Source organism: Acinonyx jubatus, chromosome B3 (assembly GCF_027475565.1).
Source record: "Acinonyx jubatus isolate Ajub_Pintada_27869175 chromosome B3, VMU_Ajub_asm_v1.0, whole genome shotgun sequence".
Classification (NCBI taxonomy): Eukaryota; Metazoa; Chordata; class Mammalia; order Carnivora; family Felidae; genus Acinonyx; species Acinonyx jubatus.
In genome coordinates this window covers 100893973-100920090 of record NC_069386.1, presented here as the reverse complement: position 1 = coordinate 100920090, position 26118 = coordinate 100893973, and the positions used below count along the sequence as shown (strand labels likewise).

The 26118-nt window shown below is 37.7% G+C and overlaps 1 protein-coding gene across 9 annotated transcripts in view; it reads right to left on the bottom strand.

The window, feature by feature from the left end:
- Positions 1–8018: 8018 nt before the first annotated feature.
- Positions 8019–26118, bottom strand: part of KTN1 (kinectin 1) — a 108608-nt gene continuing 90508 nt past the window's right edge. For 5 of the 9 annotated variants that reach the window (XM_027065773.2, XM_027065778.2, XM_027065776.2 and 2 more), the window contains 10 exons: positions 23486–23566; positions 22607–22696; positions 22386–22478; positions 21199–21270; positions 20877–20960; positions 20631–20714; positions 17936–18019; positions 16224–16316; positions 14812–14932; positions 8019–8503 (listed from right to left, as the gene is read on the bottom strand). In XM_027065773.2, the coding sequence (XP_026921574.1) occupies positions 14819–14932; positions 16224–16316; positions 17936–18019; positions 20631–20714; positions 20877–20960; positions 21199–21270; positions 22386–22478; positions 22607–22696; positions 23486–23566 (795 nt within the window). In that variant the 3' untranslated portion in view covers positions 8019–8503; positions 14812–14818. The remainder of the gene's footprint in view (positions 8504–14811; positions 14933–16223; positions 16317–17935; positions 18020–20630; positions 20715–20876; positions 20961–21198; positions 21271–22385; positions 22479–22606; positions 22697–23485; positions 23567–26118) is intronic. The other 4 variants (XM_027065777.2, XM_027065780.2, XM_027065779.2 and 1 more) reach the window with 1 other exon arrangement.

Genomic DNA, 26118 nt, shown 5'->3' with positions numbered 1-26118 from the left:
GAAAGACAAACTGATAAATTAGGCTGAGAGATGGTGCTCAAAGGATCTAAATTGGCTTCCTGGCAGTAAGGGCCCAATGCTCCTGCCATAGACATACTTCAGTACATGTGCCAGTCTCTTGCAAGTGTTTACTGTATGAGGCTCATCTAGTTCACCATGGAGGGAGGAAGAATAACATTACCCAGGGCTCAACATGTGCCAGGCGCTGTACACGTGGCATCTCACTTTCCTCACCATGACTCTGAGGTAAATGGCTGTGCTGTATGTGGGACCACACTAAAAGGCTGTAACATGCTGTGACAACAGATAAGCCCCAGCGGCTAAAGTTAGATTATTTCTCTCCGCCACAGTATGCTTCTGCATAGCTGTCCTCCAAGCACTGACTCTGGGATCTGAGCTCTTTGGTGTGGCTCCATCAACCCTGATCCTGCATTCTTAGCCACAGAGACCTCTCACCTCCACTTCCCTGAGGGCAAGAGCATCTCTATTCCGACTTGCTGCTTACTTCTTCAACTACTAGGCATCTGCTGGTACCTTTGGCTTTTGTCTGCTGGGGTCTTTTCCTCCTCCAGATGGTCCTTCTGGACAGAATCCAATACAGTCCCATTGGCTTTCTCCCTCCTGTGCCTCCTGTCCGGTCCATGGTGGGTATCCACATATCTTTCATTCTGAAAAATTTGGGTAATGCAGGCCATCCAGCATAGCCAACTCTCCCCTAACCTGCTATCCAAGTGACCATCTTTTGGCCTTTGGATTTTCCATGAGTCGTTCGCCAGTCCACTGTTTTCCAAATGCAGAAGATGCATTCATTACAAGTTCTCGAGATGGTCCCATTGAAAGTCTTCCCTCTTGACTGGAGATGAATGATTCTCCCTGCCACCCACCACCTATTTCTCCCCCTTGGTGGAGATGGGACTCACGGCCCGATAAAAGCAATCTCTGAAAAATTCCCTCTCAACTTGTTCTAACTTTGAACCCTTTTATGCCATCAGAGTGGATGTGGGAATTAAGAGCATCAGCGTCCTTTCCCCCCATATTCCATTTTCAGTATCTCACCCCACTTCACACATAGCTTCCACTGTAATATACAGATTTGGAGCTCTCTGCCAGGATGTGTGAGGGATGAGGGGGTCATGGAACTCAATATATCACAAAACAGCTGTAGATATGATGGACCATCGAGCAAGGGATAGTATGAACAGGCATTATGACTTTTTTTGAAAAGGTTGTCGAGGGGCTAAAGCCTCCATGAGAGCAAATGACAGGAACGGTGGCGTTAAGAATGATGTGAGATTGTATCAGACGATACAGTGTTGGAGAATAATTACAAGGTTCAAGGTGTGGTTACAGGTGTTGAAGAAATGAAGGTCTTTGGAGAATAATTACAAGGTTCAAGGAAAGAAATGAAGGTCTTTGGAGTTGCAGTAGTTTGAATAACGCTCCCCTACCCAAAGACAGCCACATCCGAATTCCCCAGAACCTCTATGTTACATAGCAATGGGGGCTTTCAGCTATAATCAAGGATTTTGAGATGGGAAGATTATCCTGGATTATCCAGGTGGGTCTTCAATATAATCACAAGGGTCTCTATCAGAGGAAGGCAAGAAGAGCACGAATTAGATGTGACAACAGGAGCAAGTGTTCAGAATGACACAAGCAAGGGCTGCTCCCCAGCCAAGGAATGCGGGAGGCCTTCCAAAGCCAGAAAAGGCAAGGGAACAGATTCTCCTCAAGAGCCTACAGAAGGGACGAACCCTGCTGACACGTTTAGTCCGTGAAACTCATTTTGGGCTTCCAGCCTCTGAACTGGGAGGAAGTACGTATTGTTTTAAGCCACTAAGTTCACGGTGATTTGTTATAGCAGCCATAGTAAACTCTATAAGTCAAAGCGGAGAAACTGAAGCCTAGACTGCTGAGCAAGGGGACCCATGTACAAGTCCAAATCACTAATGATAGTTGTGGAGCTTGTACTAGAAAGAAGGCCATAAAGTGGATGCCAACTTTCAACAAATGGGGATGAGGGACTTGGAGGTGTATGGTTGGCAGCAAAGAGGAGAGGCAGTATTTCTAGACAGCATGAGATTCAAGCGAGGGGTTTTTTGTTTTGTTTTGTTTTGTTTTGTTTTTAAAGAATGGATGAGGGCATCTTTTCTAAGGGAGAAGTACAAAGGCTGAGGTGAGAACAAAGCAAGGAGACTGGGTCAGTGGTAAGAAAACACATGGCAGTGTGAGGATGAGAATCTGGGAGAGGAGGTTTGGCAGGTGTATCAGTTAAGGTCAAATTAGGAGACAAAACCCCACATAATTTGAACAGGTCAAGTTTAATATAAAGAATTATTCATTATGCCAGAGGATGACCTGTAACACAGTAAAAGTAACTCTAAACATCACCTGGGGGCTGAGGGAGAGTTCATATTGAAGGACAGCTTGGAGGGAAGGGTTGGAGTTCAAGCCTCACAGAAGGTGTTGTTGCGGCCCAGTGAGGGCACAGAAGTCCACTGAGTGGCCCTGGGCCAGAGCTGGTCTACAGTCGCTGGATAAGCAGGGACATCTACCGGGTGCAGACGACAGAAAATCGCGGCCAGGAGTGCTTGCAGTCATTTCCTAACGCCGCTGTAAGAGAGCTCAGGGCCAGCTGTCTGTCAGGGCCACTCATAGCATGAAAACCAGTTGAGCACATATGAGAAAGTTTTGTACCTTCTATGCAAGTATGGTAGGAAATGAAATTAGTTTATTCAAAATAGGCATCAAGTTACAGTCAAAAAGTTTGTTAGAAACACCTGTTCCATCTGATTGGACATGTTCACCTGACAGAAAACCAAGTCTGTACAGACTGTCCCCAAGAGGATATCAAGGCAAAGATTCTTTAAGAGTCTTATATATCTGAGTTTCTATACCGTCCTCACATTGTTTGTTGCATAAATCATGTCCTTGGTATCAAGAGGAAAAAAAAATTATTCCACCTGATAGTTCCTAAGGAGATAAAAATTCTAACATTAGTCAGAGGGAGAATAACATTCATGCATATTCAGGCTTGGAATAGGGGGATAAAGAAATTCACCAACAAGGAAAAAGGCTTAAGGTAAACTTGTTTTTTTAAAAAAAATACCTGTGTGGCATAACCAGGAAATATCAAGTAACACCAAGAACACCAAGAAAACCACCAATTAACACTTTACCTTTTTTAGGCTTTGGGAGAAGCGTTTTCCAAATAGTAGATTGACATGCTACAATCTCTTTCCCCCTCCCCAAATTTGTAGAAATTATAGAAATGATATAAAAATAAATAGCAAATCCTTAGCAATGTTTGAAAACGAGAACTGTCATTTCACAAGAAACTGCCAAGAAACTGCAAAAGAAGGAAATTGAAAACCATACTGCATGATTTTCAAAGTGTTGTTCCCAAACCCACATTAGCATCACGTGGAACTCTCTAAATTGCAAATTCTTGACCCCACCTAAGACCTAATAAACCAGAAACATGGTAGGAATGTATCCCTTAACAAATTTGAATGTAACAAATAGAAAATATCCATTGTTGGGGCACCTGGGTGGCTCTGTCAGTTGAGCATCCTACTGATTTTGGCTCACATGATACCAGGGTTATGGGAGGGAGGCCCGTGTCGGGCTCTGCACTGAGTGTGGAGCCTACTTGGGATTCTCTCTCTGCCTCTGCCTCTGCCCCTCTCCCCTGCACTCTCTCTCTAAAAATACAAATAATAATAATAAAAATAACTTAAAGAAAATATCCATTCTTTTCAGTTGCTTGGAATATTTACAAATATTGGCCATTGGCAACAAAGCAACTGAAGAAAACGCATTATTGTATTTGGGTTAGAATTTACTATAGCCACATCTTTTTACTACTCGCACAGTGAACAAGAAAAACTAGATGCCCAGGGCCGAAAAGCCTGCACAAGTCAACACAATTCATCAACGTAAGTGAATTTCCATTTCCCACAACTATGGTCTATGGATTAGAATACCGTATTTTATTGATTTTGAAATGAATAGTACATTGAGTAGAAAAACAGAAACTTTGTATTTTGGCATTGAATGAAATCCCAAGAACTCTGGAATAGTTCAGGAAGAACCTGCTCTGAACTAAAAAAGTCATAACTTCTGGATTCTTCATAACAAGAGAACGCATAAATGTAAATGTAAATAAGACCTTCCCCCACCTCTTTGACTGTTTCCTGTGTTCCTGGGATCACCAGAAAATAACTACTACCCAATTCTTATTTTCTAACTGAAGAGGATAAGAATGAGCCTCGTAATTTGAGATTTCAAATGACTTCACATAATGAAATCATTTCCTGCCAAAGCTTAACATTCTTGCTGATAACCTCTTTTACTCTAAACCAAAACTAAATAATTTTATTTTTTGGCTTACAGTTTTTCTTTCTTCTAAAGTCTTCACAAATTCAGGAAATTGGTGTCATACAGGTTATGTTCACAGACTCAAATATAATACTAAGAAACAATACTTTAAAAATCTAGGATGTGAAAAACACTAAAAAAAAAATCTCTTGGCCTAATGGAAATCGAAGTTAGATAAAATTTTCTTAATATAGTGATATTTTAGATGTCCCTTAGAGGAATACACAAATTGTGGGATATCTATAAAAATGAAGAAAAGCTCCATGTATAAATTTTAAAGCTAATATTGAACAAGTAAAGCAAATAGAATAATTTATATAAAATTTAAAAATGTGCAAAACATATTGTTTCTGGATACATGGGTGTTAATTGTATAACAATGTGCAATTAAATCATAAACATCACCTTTGGCTACCTCTGGAGAGGGAGGGAAATGGGACCAGGGAGGGGTATACAAGATATTTAAACTGTACCTTATTTTTTTTTTTAATGCAAATAGAAGAGAATGTTAATATTTTATACTGAGGGGATACACAGGTTTTTCTCCATTGTTTTTTCCATGATTTTCTCCACAGGTTTTTTCCATGATTTTCTGTATGTCTGAAATATTTACGATTTTTTAAAAATTAAGAACTGGGGGCCCCTGTGTGGCTCAGTCGGTTAAGCGTCCAACTTCAGCTCAGGTCATGATCTCACAGTTTGTGAGTTTGAGCCCCGTGTCAGGCTCTGTGCTGACAGCTCAGAGCCTGAAGTCTGCTTCAGATTCTGTGTCTCCCTCTCCCTCTCCTCTCTCTCTCTGTCTGCCCCTCCCCCACTTGTGCTCTGTCTCTCTCAAAAATAAATAAAATGTAAAAAAATAAATAAAATTAAGAACTGAAAGACAAAAAAATCCCTACATATCAAAATCTGTGGGGTATAAAGTAGTAACAGAGAACTTACAATCTAAAATGACAAGAAGAGGGGCGCCTGGGTGGCTCAGTCAGTTAAGTGTCCGACTTCGGCCCAGGTCACGATCTCATGGTCTGTGAGTTCGAGCCCCACGTTGGGCTCTGTGCTGACAGTTCAGAGCCAGGAGCCTGCTTCAGATTCTGTGTCTCCCTCTTTCTCTCTCTCTGCTCCTCCCCCGTTCATGCTCTGTCTCTCTCTGTCTCAAAAATAAATAAACATTTAAAAAAAATAAAAAATAAAATGACAAGAAAATTGAAAATAAATTTTAAAAACAAGAAGTTGGCACAGCAGAAAATAAGCCAAAAAAAGACTGAAAACGTTTTTATCATTTTAAATTAATAAATGGATTAAGTATAAAACAAACTACAACCAGAAAAGTGCTGACAGAATTGCTCAGTACAATTAAAAAGTGCTGGACAAAACAACATGCTAAAGACCAGTAGCTCTAAGATGTTTGGTCTCAGAATTCCTTTACACTTTCAAAACCTTTTGGTTTTGGTATTTCTAGAATATTCAACGTATTAGAAATTGAAACCAAGAAAAATGTAGATGTTTATTTCCTATTTTAAAATAACATAATGAACATGCTTTTGTGAAATGTAACTTCATTTTCCAAAACCAACCAACCAAAACAATGGTGAGAAAACTGGCATTACATGTTTGCAAATTTCCTTACTATCTGGCTTAATAAAAGACACCTGCTTCTGCATGCAGTCTGCTGTGGTATGCTGTCTGGGTTGGAGCATACAAAGGAAATCTGGCCTCACTGGAAAACAGAGGAGCAGTCATTCAGACAGCGTGGATATTCTCTGACACAATAGCACAACTCTACATGTTGTAACTTCTTAAAGATTAATTGCAAAGTGGAGTCTGAAACCCAATGAGTGGGCTTTTTGTACTGTTACACTAAAATCCATGAGTTTATCTCGCTCTTTAAATGGATCTTTTACCATGCATGATTTTGTTCACATTGTGCAGTGGTCATTCTCCCCTTCCTGTAGGCTCTCTTCAACCTGAGGAAATTTCTTAGGGCTTCCGGCCTCAGTTGGCTGCAACAGTGGCGAAGGGAGTCACTAGAGACGGAGGACATAGGACTCTCTCTCGATGCTCCTTTCTTCTCTGGGCAATCTGCTTATAACACACTGGAGAAAGGTGGACAGTGGAGGACAGAAGAGACAATTACAAAACTGTCCCAAATCATAAACAGGCAATGTTGTGAACTTCCTGCCATTTCATATGCAAAAAGATGAATGCATACTTGCTTAGGATCCTGAGGGAGGGGACACAAATTAATGAGATTGGACTGAATCCTTAGTCTCTTGCAATTATTTTTTCAAACATTCAAATATACGAGGAGGTTGAAAAATAGTACAATTACAAATTTCTTTGGAGGAACTAAGCTCTGAAAGGAGAGGAGCAAGAGGTTGTAAGAAAGGCGGGATTTGTTTGCTTTTTTCAGATGGCAGGGACATAGCTATCCTTATAGACAACGGCAGAGGAAAAAGATTGAGAGAGAGAGATGATGGTGATGATGATGATATGGTATCTGGCCTTCAGATCAATTTTCCAGGCGTTTGCCGAAAGCAGCTAGGTAAGGTGTGGGGTAGTCCAAGTCCTCAGGCCAGTCATCACTGGCCATGAGCAACCTCTCCAGTTTATTTCTACATAATTTAGAAATACTATTTGGTGTGCATGGTGTGATGTGAAAAGGTTAGAAGGCACCACTTTAGATAATCCTCAAGCTATAAAAACGAATTTCATCCATTCATTCATTTCATTACCTGAGCACAAATAAGTGCCAGGCACTTTCCCAGGACTGGGGAAAAAGCAAAGAACAGAAGAGAAGATTCCTGTCCTCATGGAGCTACTTTCTAGTAGAAGGAAGAGGTGTGACCAAGTATATATATTGGAGTTTATAAACATCATAGACAAAAGTAGGTGGGTGGATAGGGAGGCAAGGGGGATACTGGAAGGTCAAGAAAGACCTGATGAAAAAGGTGACATTCAGATTTCAAGATGAAGAAGCCAAGACATATCCAAGAGAAGAGAGTTTTAGGTAGAAGCATTACTGAAAAAGCAAGGAGGCCATAGTATGGCCCTAACAGGGAGGGAGGGAGGGAGGGAGGGAGGGAGGGAGGGAGGGAGGGAGGGAGGGAGGAAGGAAGGAAGGAAGGAAGGAAGGAAGGAAGGAAGGAAGGAAGGAGGAAAAAAAAGAAAAAAAACCCAAAATCAAAAAACCAAAACAAAAAAACCCTCAATGGCACAAGAGATCTTTCAGTGGTTATTTAGCATCTGTAGGGTCCAGTGCTTTCATAAAATTATTTAATGAATTAAAACTCTCTTCAACAAAAAATAATACATGCAAACTATGTAACATGTGCCTGACAAGACGGAAACTAAAACTTAGTTAAGAAAGTAACAGGAAGTGTAAAAGGAGAGCTCTCCCGCCTGAAGCTGCAGTGGTGAGTTTGAGAGCTGTATTCTTGTGCCTCCTCCTTCCCATGCACTGCCGGACACAGTTTACATTGCACACAGCCACAGAGAAGACCCAGAACTCCCCTCAGAGAAGGTGTATGAACAGTAACACCTATCTTTCCTGTCCAAAAGCTGCAGTTAATAACTGTATTCTAAATCATGTCGATCTGTAGGACTAATGAGATCTGTTACAGCGCAATGAAAATTGGAGCAAGTCTGAATAATAAGCATCCCTTTATTTGCTGACGCCATTACAAAAAACGGATTACATTAGCAACAAAAAAGTGTTTTCTTGAAGTCAGAGGCAGTTACTCCCCAAATGTTAAGTAAAACAGTGTACAACATCAGTATTAAAATGTTAAATTTTATATTGTCTTTACCACTTTTGATCTTCTGAACAATTTTATTGAGCAAAATAAGATAAAAGATTACATGTTTATTTTATCTTCAGGAATGTAAAGGTCTAATTATTCAAACAGTTTTTATTATAAAACTAAACTCTGAAGGTGTCTACAGAGTTGGCTTTTTTTTTTTTCTCTCTTTAAATCAGTAGTCTAACAAGGATTAGAAAAGACAAAACTCTGTTCAGTGTTTCTGACAAAGTAGAAAGGGTGAAAACATAAATAAGGCTTTAATTTGGCAAAATATAATACAATGCCTTCTGTTATCCTTGAATGAACAGCTTCCCAGTTGCTTCACTCTGTAAAAGATCAGAAAGAAGAAATTCATTTTAAGACAAGAAACAAAAGGCAATCAGAAGGCATTTTGTCAAACATCAAAAATATATACTCTATTTGATCTAGCCTGCTCTTTTGACCAGGATCAAAGCAACTATGCTAATGGTAATCGAAAACAAGAAAAAAATCTCAGGATTCAGAAGCTTATGAGGTGGATTTAAAAATATATGAGTGAAAACCTCAGACCAAACTGAGAATAATGTAGGGATTTGAAAGTACTATTAGGAACAGATACGGTATGCTTTCACTCATAAGTGGATCTTGAGAAACTTAACAGAAGACCATGGGGGAGGGGAAGGGCAAAAACAAAGTTACAAACAGGGAGAGAGGGAGGGAGGCAAACCATAAGAGACTCTTAAATACAGAGAACAAACTGAAGGTTGACGGGGCGGGGGGGGTGGGGGGAGTGGGTGATGGGCATTGAGGAGGGCACCTGTTGGGATGAGCATTGGGTAGTGTATGGAAGCCAATTTGACAATAAAGTATATTTTAAAAAAAGAAAGAAAGAAAGTACTATTAGGAAAACTTTTATTTTTATTTATTTTATTTTTATTTTTTAACGTTTATTTATTTTTGGGACAGAGAGAGACAGAGCATGAACAGGGGAGGGGCAGAGAGACAGGGAGACACAGAATCGGAAGCAGGCTCCAGGCTCTGAGCCATCAGCCCAGAGCCCGACGCGGGGCTCGAACTCACGGACCGTGAGATCGTGACCTGAGCTGAAGTCGGATGCTTCACCGACTGAGCCACCCAGGCGCCCCAAGAAAACTTTTATTTTAAAAAAAAATTTTTTTTCAACGTTTTTTATTTATTTTTGGGACAGAGAGAGACAGAGCATGAACGGGGGAGGGGCAGAGAGAGAGGGAGACACAGAATCGGAAACAGGCTCCAGGCTCCGAGCCATCAGCCCAGAGCCTGATGCGGGGCTCAAACTCCCGGACCGCGAGATCGTGACCTGGCTGAAGTCGGACGCTTAACCGACTGTGCCACCCAGGCACCCCTATTAGGAAACTTTTAAAAGAACAACACCGGGAATCCATTTTTATTAGTTTTACTCAAGAAAATATAAAGCTAATAAGGTGAGGCGCACTGGAATTTACAACTCTTCCCCATGAATGAACAAAGTTTCAGGCTGAGATTTTCTGAGGTCATGTGAAGCTTTCCAAGTCAGATAAAATGACTATAAGAAGTGAAACTTTAAAAGCCATTATAGAGACTAAAAAGACTTATCCAAACACAACACATACAATTGTGACTGGTTTGTGAAAAACAGCTAAAAAGGTATCTGTGGTAAAATTGAAAAAATTTGAATATATGGTTTTAATACTGGATGATTTTATAGAACTGCTTTTTTGAGGGATTTTTTTGTTTCTTGGTTTTTTTTTTTTTGTTTTTTTGGATGTGATAATGATACTACTGTGGATTTATAAGAGAATGACTATGTTCTTCAGAGATACATATTGAAGTGCTTTGGGATAAAATGTCATGGTATCTGTAAGTTACTTTCAAATGGTTTGACATCAACAAAACACGTGTATACACATAAAGAGATCAAGCAGGTGAAGGATGTATGAGTGTTGCACCATTCTTTCAGCTTTTCTTTTTAAGTTTATTTATATTGAGACAGCGAGCGTGAGCAGGGGACAAGCAGAGAGAGAGAATACCAAGCAGGCTCCACACTGTCAGCACAGAGCCCCAATGTGGGGCTCAAACTCACGAAGTGTAAGATCATGACCTGAGCCGAAATCAAGAGCCAGACGCTTAACTGAGTCACCCAAGCACCCCTCAGCTTTTCTTTATGTGTGAACTTTTTCAAAATAAAAAGTTGAGGGGAAAAGAATTAGAAAGTTAAAAAGCAAAGTTCTCACTGGTTATCATGTTCTCTAATTGAAAACAAGATTAGTAGGGGATCAGAAAGTCTACCTAGCCCACTGGTACAGGATACTATTAAGTGCTACGCAATCACAGAAAACGAAAACCTGAGCACTGTGATAGCCAGTGTAACACGTAGAAATAAATGCCAGCTTTTATCTGGAACACTAGTCTTTATGCTTCAATACGGCTATAAAAGAACATCTTTCTTTCAGAAACAAGAGACAACTACATCATACAAAAAAATCTATTTGTCACACAAGAGTAGGGAAATGAACATACATGCAAAACACATACACAAAACTTCCCCTCAATTTTTTCTGGATAACATCGAGAGCTTCTCCAATTCACTACTGACAAACCAAATACCAACTTTAGGAAAAAGTCAGAATTGACTACACGAGCAAGAAGAGGCTGGCAACTAAGGATTAGCCAGATGAAGAGAAAAGAAAGCAGCAACAAAAGGGGTCAGAGCACAGAATGCGTGGATTAAAGGAGAAGAAAAGTACTGATTAAGAGCATAGATGCTGGGCAGAGATCACCTCGACTCAAATCCCAGCTCACCCAGTTACCAGCTGCATGACCTTGGGCAAATTACAGGAACCTCTTTGGGTCCGTTGTAAAATGGTAATAATCAATGATGATAATGATAATAATAATACCACCTATCTACCGTCCTAGGTTGTTGTCAAGATTAAATGAATGACCACATGTCAGAAGCCTGCTCATGCTTAGGAGCACACTCATAAAGTGACTGCTTTTAAAATTATCGTCCTACCTCCCCAGGATTCCATACGCTGGTTCCAAGGTAACAGGACCTGAATGTTATGGTCTGAATGTTTGTGTCTCCCAAAATTTATATGTTGAGAGTCTAACTCCCAATGCAATGGCATTTGGAAGTGAGGCCTCTGGAAGACTCCACCATCATGAATGGGATTAGTGTCCTTCTAAAAGAGATCGAAGAGAGCTCTCTTGCCCCTTCTGCCATGCAAGGACACTGTGGGAAGATGACTGTCTTTAAACCAGGAAGGTCTCACCAGGCACAGAATCTACTGCAGCCTTGATCTTGGACTCTGCAGCCCCCAGAACCATCAAATATAAATGTTGTTTAAGCCACCCAGTCTATGGGATTTTTGTTATAGCAGCCCAGACTAAGACTCTGGAGTAATAAAATCTTCTGATATGGTCAGATACACACTTTGAATACTGAGAAGCTAGGCAAATATGAAACATAAAGAAAAATAGATATCTGAAAGATAGGTAACAAAAAAAAAAGGTATACTATAAAGTACTAGTGTTGCCAGTTCAAAGCTGAAAAAAATGACCTCAACTCATGAAAATGGGAAGGAATGATAATCTTCTCTTTTGGGGAGGGAGAGAGGGAGGAGGGATAGGAGATGGATAGGAAGACTTCCAAAAGAGAAGAGAAGGCTTAAGGGTTTACAAATTAAGTCTGTAAGATCAATATACCTACCCCTACATGCTAAGTAACATATATTAGGATTTAGAAAACTAAATTACTACATATCATCACCTCTCTCATTTTTGTCTTTCAAACACTGTCTTTGCCTTATCAAAACTGTACAGCACTATTCTGAACAATTCATATGTACTTGTGGTAGCTAAAAAAGAAGTAATTTTCCTGATATCAGATATTAATCTATTATCTACATTTTGATGATTAAGCAAATTAAACTTCCAATTTAATCATCAGGTAGTAGTTTGGATTTTTTTCTCATCATAAGTACTAGTTTTAAGAGAGTTCAACGATGGGGCGCCTGGGTGGCGCAGTCGGTTAAGCGTCCGACTTCAGCCAGGTCACGATCTCGCGGTCCGGGAGTTCGAGCCCTGCGTCAGGCTCTGGGCTGATGGCTCAGAGCCTGGAGCCTGTTTCCGATTCTGTGTCTCCCTCTCTCTCTGCCCCTCCTCCGTTCATGCTCTGTCTCTCTCTGTCCCAAAAATAAATAAACGTTGAAAAAAAAAAATTTTTTTTTTTTTTAAAATTAAAAAAAAAAAGAGTTCAACGAGAGGGAGAAAACACAGCAAAAATGATGGCTAAAGTTAAAACACTGAGGGTAACATAAGCATTTAAAAAAATTTTTTTTAATGTTCATTTATTTTGAGGGAGAGAGAGACAGAATGTGAGCGGGGGAGGATCAGAGAAAGAGGGAGACAGAATCTGAAGCAGGCTCCAGGCTCTGAGCTCTCAGCACAGAGCCTGACAGGGAGGGGCTTGAACTCACGAACCGTGAGATCATAACCTGAAGTCGGACGCTCAACCGACTGAGCGACCCAGGCACCCCTGGTAACATAAACATTTAAAGGGCACAAAGAAGAGCTGTGGGAACCAACGGTTGTGTAGGGAAGTGTTATCACTGTCAATGCCGGGTAGAACCTATAGACGACAGAGTTCTCAAGTGCCTGGTGGACGGTGATCTTCATACAATCCATCCTATCCTTCACAACGCACTGCTGATGCTCAACCACCCTTTCACTTGTCAAACCTGGACTTCTGTTCATTAGCTGATAAGAGTTAGCACTCAGGGGAGCTACCTGCCAAACAATAGCTCAGTTTTAGTTGTACTGCCAGGATATATATATTTTAAAAGTTACTACAATTTCATACCTCAGAGAAAACAAATCTGAAAAATAAAAGTGTTATACTACCATTAATTAGTATTTAGTCTCAAACTTAATATGATGAAGACCAATGTAGAAACAGGTTCACAAGACTTAATATGAGCAAACCATGTGTTTGGGAAGAAAAAGAAATGTTAAAGAACACTTCTGAGATGACGGAGAGATGCCACTGACAAGGTTGAAAGACAAGGATAGTAAGTATTCTTGGAATTTTTTAGGCTTTCAAAAATGAAGCCCTTTCCCTATCACACAAAGGCCTATGGACTGACTCCAGCATATTTGGCATATTTCATAACTATTTTCAGTTCTTTATACTGAAAACTATTATACTTTCTTATAATTTCAGTATTAAAAGAAAGTCCTGTATCAGATCTAGCAATTAGGAAATCACTAATGACCCCAGCAAAAAAGTTTTCACTGGAATGGTATTCTAGACTAGAGGAAGCTGTTAACAGCAAGTAGAGAAGTGCATACTGTGAGAATAGTTTAAGAATATCTGTTAAACAAACAAACAAACAAAATTAAGGTGGTATCCTGAAGGAAGTACGAGGTTAAAATAAGACATCAGAACAGGTTTTTAAGACTGCAGAAGGAACATGTGCAGTAAAGAGAGTAAAACATGAGAGAAAGAGTTTCCCAATGAAACAGGAAGCAGGTTATTTTCCAATTTGGAGAAGGGAGGTAATGTGGCAGAAGTTTATATGCTATGGAGAGATCAGCTTACCAAGGATAAAAGATTAAGGAGTAATTATTTTTGCTGGCAGGTTAAAATAATGAGCTGGGTTTATCTACAAAGTCTTTTAGAGGTAACTGACCTGAAATAGCATTTTAAAGGAGATTTTATGCCAAGACAGGTCAGAAGACAATCGTTCTATAAAAGTGAGATAGATAGACTGCTGCCCCTGTAATCAAAATGGTGACCCGCTCAACTTTTCCAGGACACCTAACCTATCCTGAGGGCAATAAAATTTCATAACATGGTTAGGTTAATGATAGGTTTATCTATCTTCAATTCAGACTCTCACTTCAGGAGTTAAAAACTGGGATTTCTTGGGGCGCCTGTGTGGCTCAGTCAGTTAAAATTCCAACATCAGCCCAGGTCATGATCTCACAGTTCGTGGGTTTGAGCCCTGCATCAGGCTCTATGAGGATGGCTCAGAGCCTGGAGCCTGCTTTGGATTCTGTGTCTCCCTCTCTCTGCCCCTCCTCCACTCACTCACTCACTCATTCTCAAAAAATGAATAAACATTTAAAAAAAGGGGAATTTCTTTACCCTATAAGCACACATAAGTAAAACTCAGTTTCCAGTTTAAAGAATTGTGATAATCTGATTTTCAATTCAGCATCTTACCTCAGTAAAAACATTAGTCACTTTATTTTACCAAGTCATTAAAAAAAATCACATAGATCCTGTACCAGAACGAAGATGAGGATAAACTAAAGAAACAGGTGCACACATTATGCAATGAACAAAACCTAGGTAAACAAGTTACAAGAGAGTCTGTTTTATAAGAAGGTCAAAGGTGGCAAAAATAAAAGGATTTTCCCCCTCCAAGCCACAAGACCAAAATATGTAAGAGATGGTAATAAAGCTCCAAGAAACCTAAAGCTATCATCTGGAGGTACAGAGAGTGAGAAAGGGGGAATATTTCCATTAGGGCAACAAGAGCTTCTGTGCTCACGGCAAGCATACGCTACAGACACATTCACATACACAGTGTCAATAACCCACAGACAATGACATTTCAGTTATCCTTACCTAATGCCTAGTAGTGTTCTTTCTCCTTTGTGAGCTGTTGGTTTACTGCCTCAAGCAGCTGCTGTAACTGTGTTACAGTCTGATTTAGACTTACAGACATCGTCTCCTTCTCAGAAGACTCCTAAAGAGAAGGGGAAAGTGATGAGAAACTCCAGAATAAGGAAAAGGCATTTGCAACCAAAATAGAAAATATTTTATTGTTGTTTTAAATACAAACATGAAAAATACTGAAAATCACATGAGAATAAATAATAACAAAAACCACATAAAGAAATATAGTGTGTGCAATGGACTTGGGTGGCTCAGTCAGTTAAGTATCCGACGGGCTCAGGTCATGATCTCACGGTTTATGAGATTGAGCCCTACGCTGGGCTCTGTGCTGACAGCTCAGAGCCTGGAGTCTGCTTCAGAATCTGTGTCTTCCTCTCTCTCTATGTTCTGTCCCTCCCCCACTCACGCTCTGTCTCTCTCTCTCTCTTAAAAATAAACAAACATAGGGGCGCCTGGGTGGCGCAGTCGGTTAAGCGTCCGACTTCAGCCAGGTCACGATCTCACGGTCCATGGGTTCGAGCCCCGCGTCGGGCTCTGGGCTGATGGCTCAGAGCCTGGAGCCTGTTTCCGATTCTGTGTCTCCCTCTCTCTCTGCCCCTCCCCCGTTCGTGCTCTGTCTCTCTCTGTCCCAAAAAAAAAAAAAAAATAAAAATAAATAAACAAACATTAAAAAAGAAGTATTGTTTGCTACCTAGGGGTGCAAATAAGGTTGCACCAAAGAAAGCTAGGTTACAAATGTTACTAGGCCAACAAAGGCAACAATCTAGACCCTGAATATCAGTTATAAATCCATTTCTCTTTTCAGAAAAAAATTCGCCAGACACCAAAGGAAAGCACATTCATAACAGTAAAAGTTAAGTTCACATATACTGAGCTAGGCACTACTGTAAATGTTACAGACTATTCTAAGTGTTTTATATAGGAACTCATTTATTCCCTTCAACAATCCTACAAGATTGGTACTATTATCACTGCCTTTCACAGATGGGGCAACTAAAGCACAGAGAGGCTAAGGAAAGTTGTCCAAAGCTACTAAGCAGCAGGGTCAGGATTCAAGCCCAGGCGGCAGTCTACCAAAGTCCACACTCTTAAGCAGTATACCATAATACTTGCAACACAAACATTAAAATGAATACAACACCTTATTAAGCTAAAGTGAAAACATACTTAATAAAAACACTGCACTTCAGAGATAAAATATATCATAGAAAAGATGGCTTTCGGTAAGAATTCAACGTAACTGATGGACATACGTTACAAAGACATTTTTTAAGTCAGAGATGGTTCTTGCACACTTTTTATTCTTCACGTGATTTACAAGGTAATTAGCCTAGAGATGTGCAGTTAAAGAAAACGCATACCGTGTCTGGGGAAACATCACTATTCTCAATAACAGTAGTGTCTCCAGCAGCTTTTACTATTTTTGACTGGATAAGATCGAGTGACTGTTGAGCCTGTAAGGAAAACAATATGGTAGCCTCGAAATACTACAACTGATAAACATGTGAGAAAAAAAATGAGCGATTTTCTTACATATTCTGTACAAGAATATGTAAATATTAAATAAAGCTCATGTCACAATACAGGTACAGCCAATCTATTGTTTTTCTCTCTAAAATGAAAACAGCTTCCTCCCTGACCAGATTATAAAAACACATGCTCACTGCTTATTGTTTGAAAAGTTCAAACGATACAGAAAATGTATAAAGAAATTTAAAAAAGAAATAACCACAGTTGATATTTAGGTTATTATTAGTCTAGATAAGGCATCGGCCAATTCTGGACACAGCCTGTTTTTGTATAGCTCGCAAACTAAGAGTGGTTTTTACATTTTTAAAGCATTGTGTTAAGTACACCAGCAAAAATGAATATGTGAGAGAAACCATATATGCCCCACAAATCCTAAAAAAGTCAGTGGGTTTGCCCAGACTCTCTTGTCCAGATCCCTCTTGTATACATCTTGCGACAGTAGAAAATATGGGCAGAAACTTTCATATGAATGGGATTTTAACATACATGCTGTTTTATACTTGTTTGTTTCACAAAGTATTTTTGTTAACTTTTTATATCAATAAATATTTATGTGCATTTCCAATCAAATGTTGCACAGTATTTCTGTTGTAAGTAACACGGCACATCCTTATCTTCGAGCACCTGTTTAATATCCTTAGTATCTGAGAAACCAAACTGGTAGGCTAAAAGCGCACGTTGTATATTTTGATCAAGGTCAAAAATTAAAAGCACATATCAAAGTAAATCAGATTGCTCATCCTTGACAATGTATCACGTATCTAAGTTTGAGCTCTGATACAAAACATCCTGAGTTCACATTTTATGTTCTGATAACACTAACACCAAAGTAACTTAAAGCTATTCTAAATTCCTAGATTGTGTTTTCCATCATGCTAAACGTACTCTGTAGATTCCTAGGCTTCTAGATAACAATTATAAGCTATATCATACTGAACAAATAAAAATATTTCTCTCAACTTTTAAAAAAGTGACATATTTGTTTTGCTAATGACTCCCACAAACACAGACCCTAAAGCAGTTGATATAAGCATATGTAAGCTGCATTACTAAAAATATCTAATAACAATTACAAATAACTTGTTAACCTAATGTAAAAAGAAATGTAATCTTAAAAACTGCCCATTTATATGAGACAAAGTGTACTTCTACAAAGAAACAAAAGGCACAAATTTCTGAAACATCTTTTAGATCTATAAAAATCTAAAGAAACATACTTTGTAAGCAACTACATAAGCAAATCTCAACAAAACAATAAATGGATGTAACCAAATTTTTAAGAGTACCTTCACTCAAATTTAAAACTTAATCTATACTTTATAAAGCAAGTACTTATATATATGTGTTGAAATAATGAAGCAAATTAAGAATGGAAAAACAAGCCAAAATTTTTGTTCCAAAAATGTGACTGTAAAACAGCTTCAATTTATAAACACATTAATATGCAAAAAAAAAAAATCTACAATTAGCAGTGTGTTTGCTTAAGATTCAAAGCACAACACAGTATGATGATATGGCATCTTCAGGACAAGCCACATCTTACCTTATGCAAGTCGCCAGCTACCTTCTGTCTTTCACTTTGTTCAGTTCTAAGCTTTGTGAGTGTTTCATTTAACTGTGTCTTTAACTGTAAAAATAAAGGAACACCACAGTTAACTTAATCTGCATCCTTCTTTGATTGTGCTGAGACCTCTAGAAGAATGAATGAGAAAGAATGGGATCGCTAACAGTTATTATGCACAGTGGATTAGCCAATATGCTGCACCAGATGTACAGAAAAGCTAAGCGGTGGAGGTTCCCATCTGTAAAGCTAAATATAAGAAAAGCTATAGAAACAAACTAGAGTTTAGAATAGAAAACTGCAAATGTAAAAACAAAACCATCACATTCCAGTAAAGGGCCTTTAAAAAGTGTTACTAATCACTATTCATTAAGTACTTCATTCATATTTAAATTATTCCCAATTAAAAGGCAAGTAGTCAGAAATTTTACTCATTAGTTTTTTAAGGCTTTCTTGACCTCTCCAGTTAAGAGTCAACTGTGTAATATTTTAAAGGACATTGAACAGAAGATTACAAATACAGTAAAATGAAAACTTAAAAATTTAGAAGTTGATAATCCTTTAAAACATCACTGAAGAAATCAGTGCAAGACCACAATGGCCTAATTATACAAGAGATATCTTAAGATATGTCTCAACAACCACTTTGTCAAAATAGTTGTAAAGTTCCATAAACTCTAGTGTCAGTATATAATGCCTTTTCTCATGATAAATGTTCCAATTAAATATGAATAAGGGAAAGGGATTATACTGACAAAAAAATGACTTTCTTATTAAAGTCATCAGGCAGGTTAACTGACCTTGCCTCGCACCCATTGGCCTAAATTTCCAAACAGTTCCTCAAGACCCATAAAGGGGAAATAGAAGATCCTAACCTTCAAACTGGAGAGAAAATTAGTGAGGGACTTTTCATGTGGAAATTTGATTTTGGGAACTCTATTTAAATACCCAAATGCTTCAGTTTTTGCTCCTTTACCTAACTCTAATTTAGTACATCAGAGAGATTATTCCAAACACACAAAGTATGTACAGGAAAACAAAATTATTTTATCTTAAAATGTGGCAACAGTTATCCTGAGCAAACAAAAAGAAGACTCAAATGAAGATTCAAGGCAAAAATAAGAAACAAATACCATTTAAAATGGTCTCTTAATGGAAGTAGGGAAAAACTACAAAGAGAACATCAGGCCAAATGAAGACTAAACTATAATCCTATGGGCTCGATACTACCGTTGGAGTCAGCTACCAAGGACCAAAGTTAAAAGTAAAATCTTGGGGTGCCTGGGTGGCTCAGTTGGTTGAGCTTCCAACTTCAGTTCCCGTCATGATCTCACAGTTCGTGAGTTCAAGTCCCACATTGGGCTTTCTGCTGTCAGGGCAAGGCCTGCTTCAGATCCTCTGTCTTCCTCTTTCTCTGCCCCTCCCCTGCTCACTCTCTCTCTCTCTCTCTCTCTCAAAAATAAACTTAAAAATAAAATTTTTAAAAAGTAAGATCTCTAACAATAGTAAACATTTTTTAACAACACATTGTAGGGTAGGGCTTATGGCTTGTAGCTGTGACATAATCTCAGTCCCAATCTGTGCAATATAATAGCATATGTGCAATATAATAGCATATGTATAAAACTAGTCACATACTGCGGTGGAAATGACTTAATTAAAGTAAAATGAAGATAAGTAAAAACCAAAATTTTATTTCAAAACTAAAGGGGAGGGTAGGGGAAGGCTCAAATGTGTACATTTCAAAGAGGCCTACTTTGAAAACTCATTCCCATAAATCACTGCCATAACACAGAAGACCAGCCAAATGAGTGAGTTAAGAAGTTTTCTTTGATATACACAGCAGTATAAGAAAGTTCCAAACTGTGCAGGATTAATTTGGGCTAAGAGGAACTTACAATCTTATAATCTTCCTAGAGTTTATCCAAGTACTTTAAATCTAGTCATGTGCTATAACAATTTTTAAGTCACAGAAAGACATGATTGTTTGAAACATACAACAACTTATTTATCTAACAACTAAGCTTGTCATAATCAGTGTAAATTTCCAGAAAATTTAAGAGTGGGAATACAGGGTACTCTATGTTTTATAAGGCATTTAGCTAAACTTAGTTATCTTTAAGTCTATAGATTAGAATTACTATGCTCTAAATGTTATAATAATGATAAAGATTTTTCACAAGCTTTTTGTTATCTATAATCTATAGAAAGACCAGTTAAAATATGGAATGAATTATCGTCCTTGAATGAAGAAGACGTATCTTTAACCTTCAATAATCTCCTTCCAGGTTAGAAAATAAGAGGTCCAGTTAAGCATGGTAACTGAGAAAACAATCTTCACAATTCAGCCAATATTTAGCTGTCTGATTCACTTCTTTATTCACTGAAAATAATGCTGTCCAAGAAACAGGTTTTATAAAACACAGAAATTTTTTCTGGAGAAGAGTTGCAAGCCCAACATGCTATTGTTAGGAGCTAAGAAAGGAGGGGTCATCTTAGGAGTAAAGAAAAGAAAGATCATCTTAGGAAGTCATCAGAATATGAAGATTATCTTAAACTTACAAAAATGCCAAGCTAAAGAGGTTAGCAAGGAGAAGAAGTCTGGATGGCTTCTCCACATGTCAACACAAGTGTTTTCAGAGCCTACTTGATACCCAGTGGAGAACAAGCTTCTTACCAAATTTAGCTCTTCATTCTGTCTTACTGCTTCAGAATATGAATCATCAAGTTTTTTCTGCAATTCAGTCAACAGATCTTTCAGCTGCAATGAAGTTTAGAGTTTAAGATTGATCTCCTTATGATATCCCATGTTTTGTATGTTACTCGGAAGCTCCGCCACAAACAACTTCTACGGAAATACTATCACTGTTATAAACTTCATTTAAATTGAGAAGCAAGGTAGAAAAAGTTCTATTGTAAGTACCTCTCTGACTTCCGTAACATAGGTAGATCGCTCAAGTTCTGCCTTCTCTAGTTCCATTTCCAAATGCTCTCGCTCTCTTCTCAGCTGGCAAAGCAACAAAGAAGGAAAAGTTAACATATTTAAGATCTCCTTTCACGATGCTCCCCCATAATGAAAAGTTATAACACAAACATAACACTTTATCATCTCAAACACTACCCACGATATTCTTAAAAGCATAACAACTGCATCATTAGATAACAGAAATCTTAAAACATAGATCTTAAGACAACCCTTAATACTAAAAATGAGTCCACAGGTTACAAGTGATGAAATAACATACATTTTCAATATCTTTACTTTCTCTTCTTAATCGCTCTAGCTCTTGTTCTGAAGATGTGAATGACAACTGCATCTGAAATGCAAACAATCATGTGACCACGTAAACCTTGTAGAAGTTTAAGCAGACACTTCAGAGGTTCTGAAATGTATCTCATTTAAAACCATACTGAATTTTAAAAGACCTTAAATATGAGAGTATGACATTTGATTTAACCAGTAGTCAAAACCCACCCCATTTGCATGATATTATATTAAGGCCTAGCTAAAAGTGCTGAATTTTTTTAAAACAATCAACTAATAACTGGCTGTATTTAATCCCCAAATGCATTAACACAGAATACCATTGGCAACCCTAGATTTTGCACAGGTTGGCACTGGAAAACAAGTGATTATTACATATTTTTATTGAAGTATAATTGACATACAATATCCTGTTAGTTTCAGATGTACATTATAGTGATTCAATTACTTTCATACATCACAAAATGGCCCCCAAAGTCTAGTTACTATCTGTCACCATACAAAGATGACTACCACAGAGATGACACCCTTTACCACAGCCAAATAAATGGGAGAAAAATTACAGTAACATTCAGATCACATGAAAAGAAGTTTTTCTTGAATACTGTATCATGGATCACATATCAATGCTGTAAATCTTTTTTTTTAATTTTTTTTTTAAACGTTTATTTTTGAGACAGAGAGAGAGAGAGCGAGCGAGTGAGCATGAATGGAGGAGGATCAGAGAGAGGGAGACACAGAATCTGAAACAGGCTCCAGGCTCTGAGCTGTCAGCACAGAGCCCAATGCAGGCCTTGAACTCACGGACCGCGAGATCATGACCTGAGCCAAAGTCAGCCGCTTAACCAACTGAGCCACCCAGGAGCCCCAATGTAAAGCTTATTTTGAACCCCAAATTCTTTGCTTTATGTTCAAAGCACTTTACATCCTCTATCACTACTGTCTGGTCGTACACTAAACAAGTGATTCTCAAACTTGGGTGGGCATTAGAATCCATTGTGGGGGTGTCTGAAACACAGACTGCTGTCCCCACAGTTTCATATTCAGAAAACCTCAGGTGGGGCCAAGAAAAAGCATTTCTAACCAGTTTCCACATTACACTGATGCTACTGATCCAGGGCCCACATTCTTCAGAACTACTGCACTATGCTTTTCTTTTGTAAATACCTGTTTAATAGTCTTCTGTGATTCATCGACCTTAACTTTCCATTTGTTTTCTTCTTGCTCCACACTTCTCTGTAGCTTCTGTAAAATTCCTTCCTATGGGCAAAAGAATGGTTGTTTTGAAAAATTCATGTTCTAATGACAAGATCAGTATTTAAGACTCTAAGGAATAAGTTAATAATTTAAAAATAAAACTAAAATGTAGACTAAAAATCATTTCCTACTGTTTCTGCAAGGACGGATTTATATTTTTCACACTCGAGCTGTAACAATGTATGCATTTCATCAGCTTCTTTCAACTTGTGCTCTAGAACCTACAGAGAATAAAATAAAGAAAAGTTCTCTAGTTTTACCAGGAAACTGTGTACTTCAAATTTGTTGCAGTATTTAATGGTATATTTTGACAAATGATTTCTGACTGCTTTGTAGTGAAACAATACATTTCAACCTTCTTAAGTAAAAATAAAGTTCAATGACCTTTTTGGTCACTCAGTCTTCACTAATAAAACTCCCTGAGTCTGATTATTATAAAATATATTACACAATTTTATAATAAATAGGCTTATCGCTCTTTAGCAGGATGGTAAAATCAAAGCAGACCCACAAGTGAAGTCAAGTCACAATACCTATGCTACACACACATGGAAAAGAGGATTTTATTCATGCCACTTGAGATACAAAATATCTTCCAAACATTAGCAAAGATAAAGACACATCTAGATTCTGAACACTCTTAATGATGTATTTGGGGATACTTTAGCAAACCAGTCAGTTTCTACCTACCTACCTCAACTGATCTTTACTTTTTAAACAGACTAAAAACAGAGTAAGAGATAGTTAAATATACAGTTTTAGAAGTGATTACAATACAGAGTTAAAAAAACAGCAAACATTAGCTTTGTATATGTACCAAATGCAATGAAGACTTGTGGCATTTCTACCAAAATTTATACAAAATGAAATCACTTTCTTACACTTTCTCAAAAGGTCATTATTCTACTCATAATATATACTTTATTGTTCCACGCTCATAAAGGTAAATTCGGATTTACTTCATTTTTCCATGTCGGTTAAAACAGAGATACTTCATTTCTTGAACTAACCTTAACCTCCTCTGAACTTGAAGTTTCAGCCACACATTCTTTTGCCTTCTTTTCAAATCCATGCAGCCATTCACGATAATTCTGTAAAAAAGAAAAGTCAAAATAAGCAATTTCCAAAAATACCTAAACGAAATAGGGACAAAATTTTAAATAACCAAACTAGAGGACAATGAAAGAAACCCCCTCTCTGGAAATTTCGAAGAAAAATAAACTGCTGTGTAAATTGTACCTAATCCAGATTTGAAAATAAACACTAAAAATATACCTAGGTACTACCATCAAAATCAAATCTTATTTACTTTGACCAAGGTTATCGGCAACTGAATTCAGGACTTAGATAGAGATCTAGGCTCACTTAATTCCAGCCTCTACCACTTAAATAGTGCCAGGACAAACAGATTCAATATTTAAAACAGAGAAAGAATTTTCAAAACTTTTTTCAGATAAACCAGTTCTCAAAAACTAAGTATTCCGAGTTCTCATACTGAAAGTTCAACGGAAAATACTCAATTCAGAGGATTTCAAACTCCATGAAGATGCTCCAGAGATTCTGAACATACCTCAAATATGTATTATGAAGTGTTTTTAAAATCATAGTGAGAAGTGATAAGAATACACATTTACTTGTTTAAAAATAACAAAAACTCTATTTGTGCTAATAGGTTAAATGGATGCAAACCCAGGCATATATTTTGGCTTTAGTAATTATTCTAAATTTTAGAACAAATTGTGTTACATTTTTAATGCTTCTTATCCAAATTTTAAACTCTGGTAAAGAGTATTTGTTAACAAATACCTAAAAAGAAGAAGAAGAGGAAATTTGATTTAAAGTCCTTGGTTCAATTTACTCCAAGAAAAAAGAACACACATGAAATTTCTATTAACTACTCTAATATCAAGCATTACTTATGTGCTGAATCAGGATTCTCTATACTCTATCAAGTAAGAATTAAAAAAAAACAATAGAACCGGATGCTGAGATCACCCCCACAATACAATACCCCACAGTATAAATTAGTCAAGAGTCTCTATTAAAAAAAAAGAAAAACACTCTCATGTTATAAATTTGATCCAAGAATAAATGTACTATTAAAATCTTACTTAGCTTCAAATACCAGGATTCAATAAAAGTCAGCTGAAAAGCTAATTTAGTTGCTTAATGTTTGTAAACATTCCTCTAGGTTATATAGTTTAGATCTCTCCTATAAGGATTTGCTTAGCACAAAAGCAAAAGAAAACAGTAAAAGGATTATACTTCAGGTATACAAGTCCTTTTATACCTGACTATATTGGCTTAAGATTAAATTTAAAGCTGCTTTATTATCTTAAGTTAAATAAATTATCCTATCCTTCATACCTTTAAAAACCTAAAACACTACACTCTAAGAGGTATAGTTAATATATTCCTCAAATATAGACTACATGCAGAAATATTCAACTTTTAACAAGTGGATGAACAAAAGCCAAATATCATCATCCAAGTCTAACGGCGATTTATAAACATTTATAGTGTCAAAAACATTTGGCTATTGAGGGTGGGTAATACCATTGGTAAGAATAAATCTGTTACATAAAAAAGGATTTTTAATGCTGGTGACCTTACACAACCTTTCAAGAATAGATATTACAAGGGGTGCCTGGGTGGCTCAGTCGGTTAAGTGTCTGACTTTGGCTTAGGTCATCATCTCGCAGTTTGTGGTATCATGCCCCGCGTCGGGCTCTGTGCTGACAACTCAAAGCCTGGAGCCTGCTTCAGATTCTATGTCTCTCTCTCTCTCTCTCTCTCTCTCTCTCTCTCTCTGCCCCTTCCCTGCTCACACTCTGTCTCTTTCTCTACCTCTCAAAAATAAACATTAAAAAAATTTAAATTAAAAAAATAGATATTATAAATCATTAACTCTCTTGGCTCATAAAAATACTGTCAAAGAAATCAATCCCCAAATGTTATTTCCATTAAGTAATAAAATTAAAGTGGGAATAAAGAATTAAAAACACATTATGGCCACAAAAGAAAAAATATAAAATAGATGAATAACAACCCCTTCTTCTAGGTTCAAAGTTAAGACCAGCACTAGAACTGACAATGTGTCCATTTGCCTATCCAGTGCAAGTTATCTCATCAGTTAAACCCACAGTGGTAGAGATCTACTAAACTGACCAAACCTGAATGTATCCTCAACAGTTACAAAGGAAACAAAAGAATTGTTGCTTCTCGTACAAGTTCAACTTAGACTGTATGTAGATATAATCTGAGAACAAGAGCTAAACTCAAACTACACATAGAACAGGCCGTTAAGTTTATTTATACCACACTTAGTGCCCACAGAAAGAGCCAAGAGTTCCTTGGAGAAACAGTTGATTCCAAGTTTGAGGTAGAAAATGTTGACATAGCACTGCTATGTCAAAAGGATTGGATAGCCAGCCTAAATAAGTTCCAAAGGGCCAAAGAAAGACAAGCAGACATTTATAGACCTCATGACAGAAGTGCACAACACTGCCCATGAAATATTGCCCTACTCCATCCTACGTCCAAAGTATTGAATCTGAATCTAATCAGGCCTCTATGGACCAGCAATTTATGAGATATACAAAGGACAGAGAACACACTGACACTACAAGGGTGGAGTCAGCTA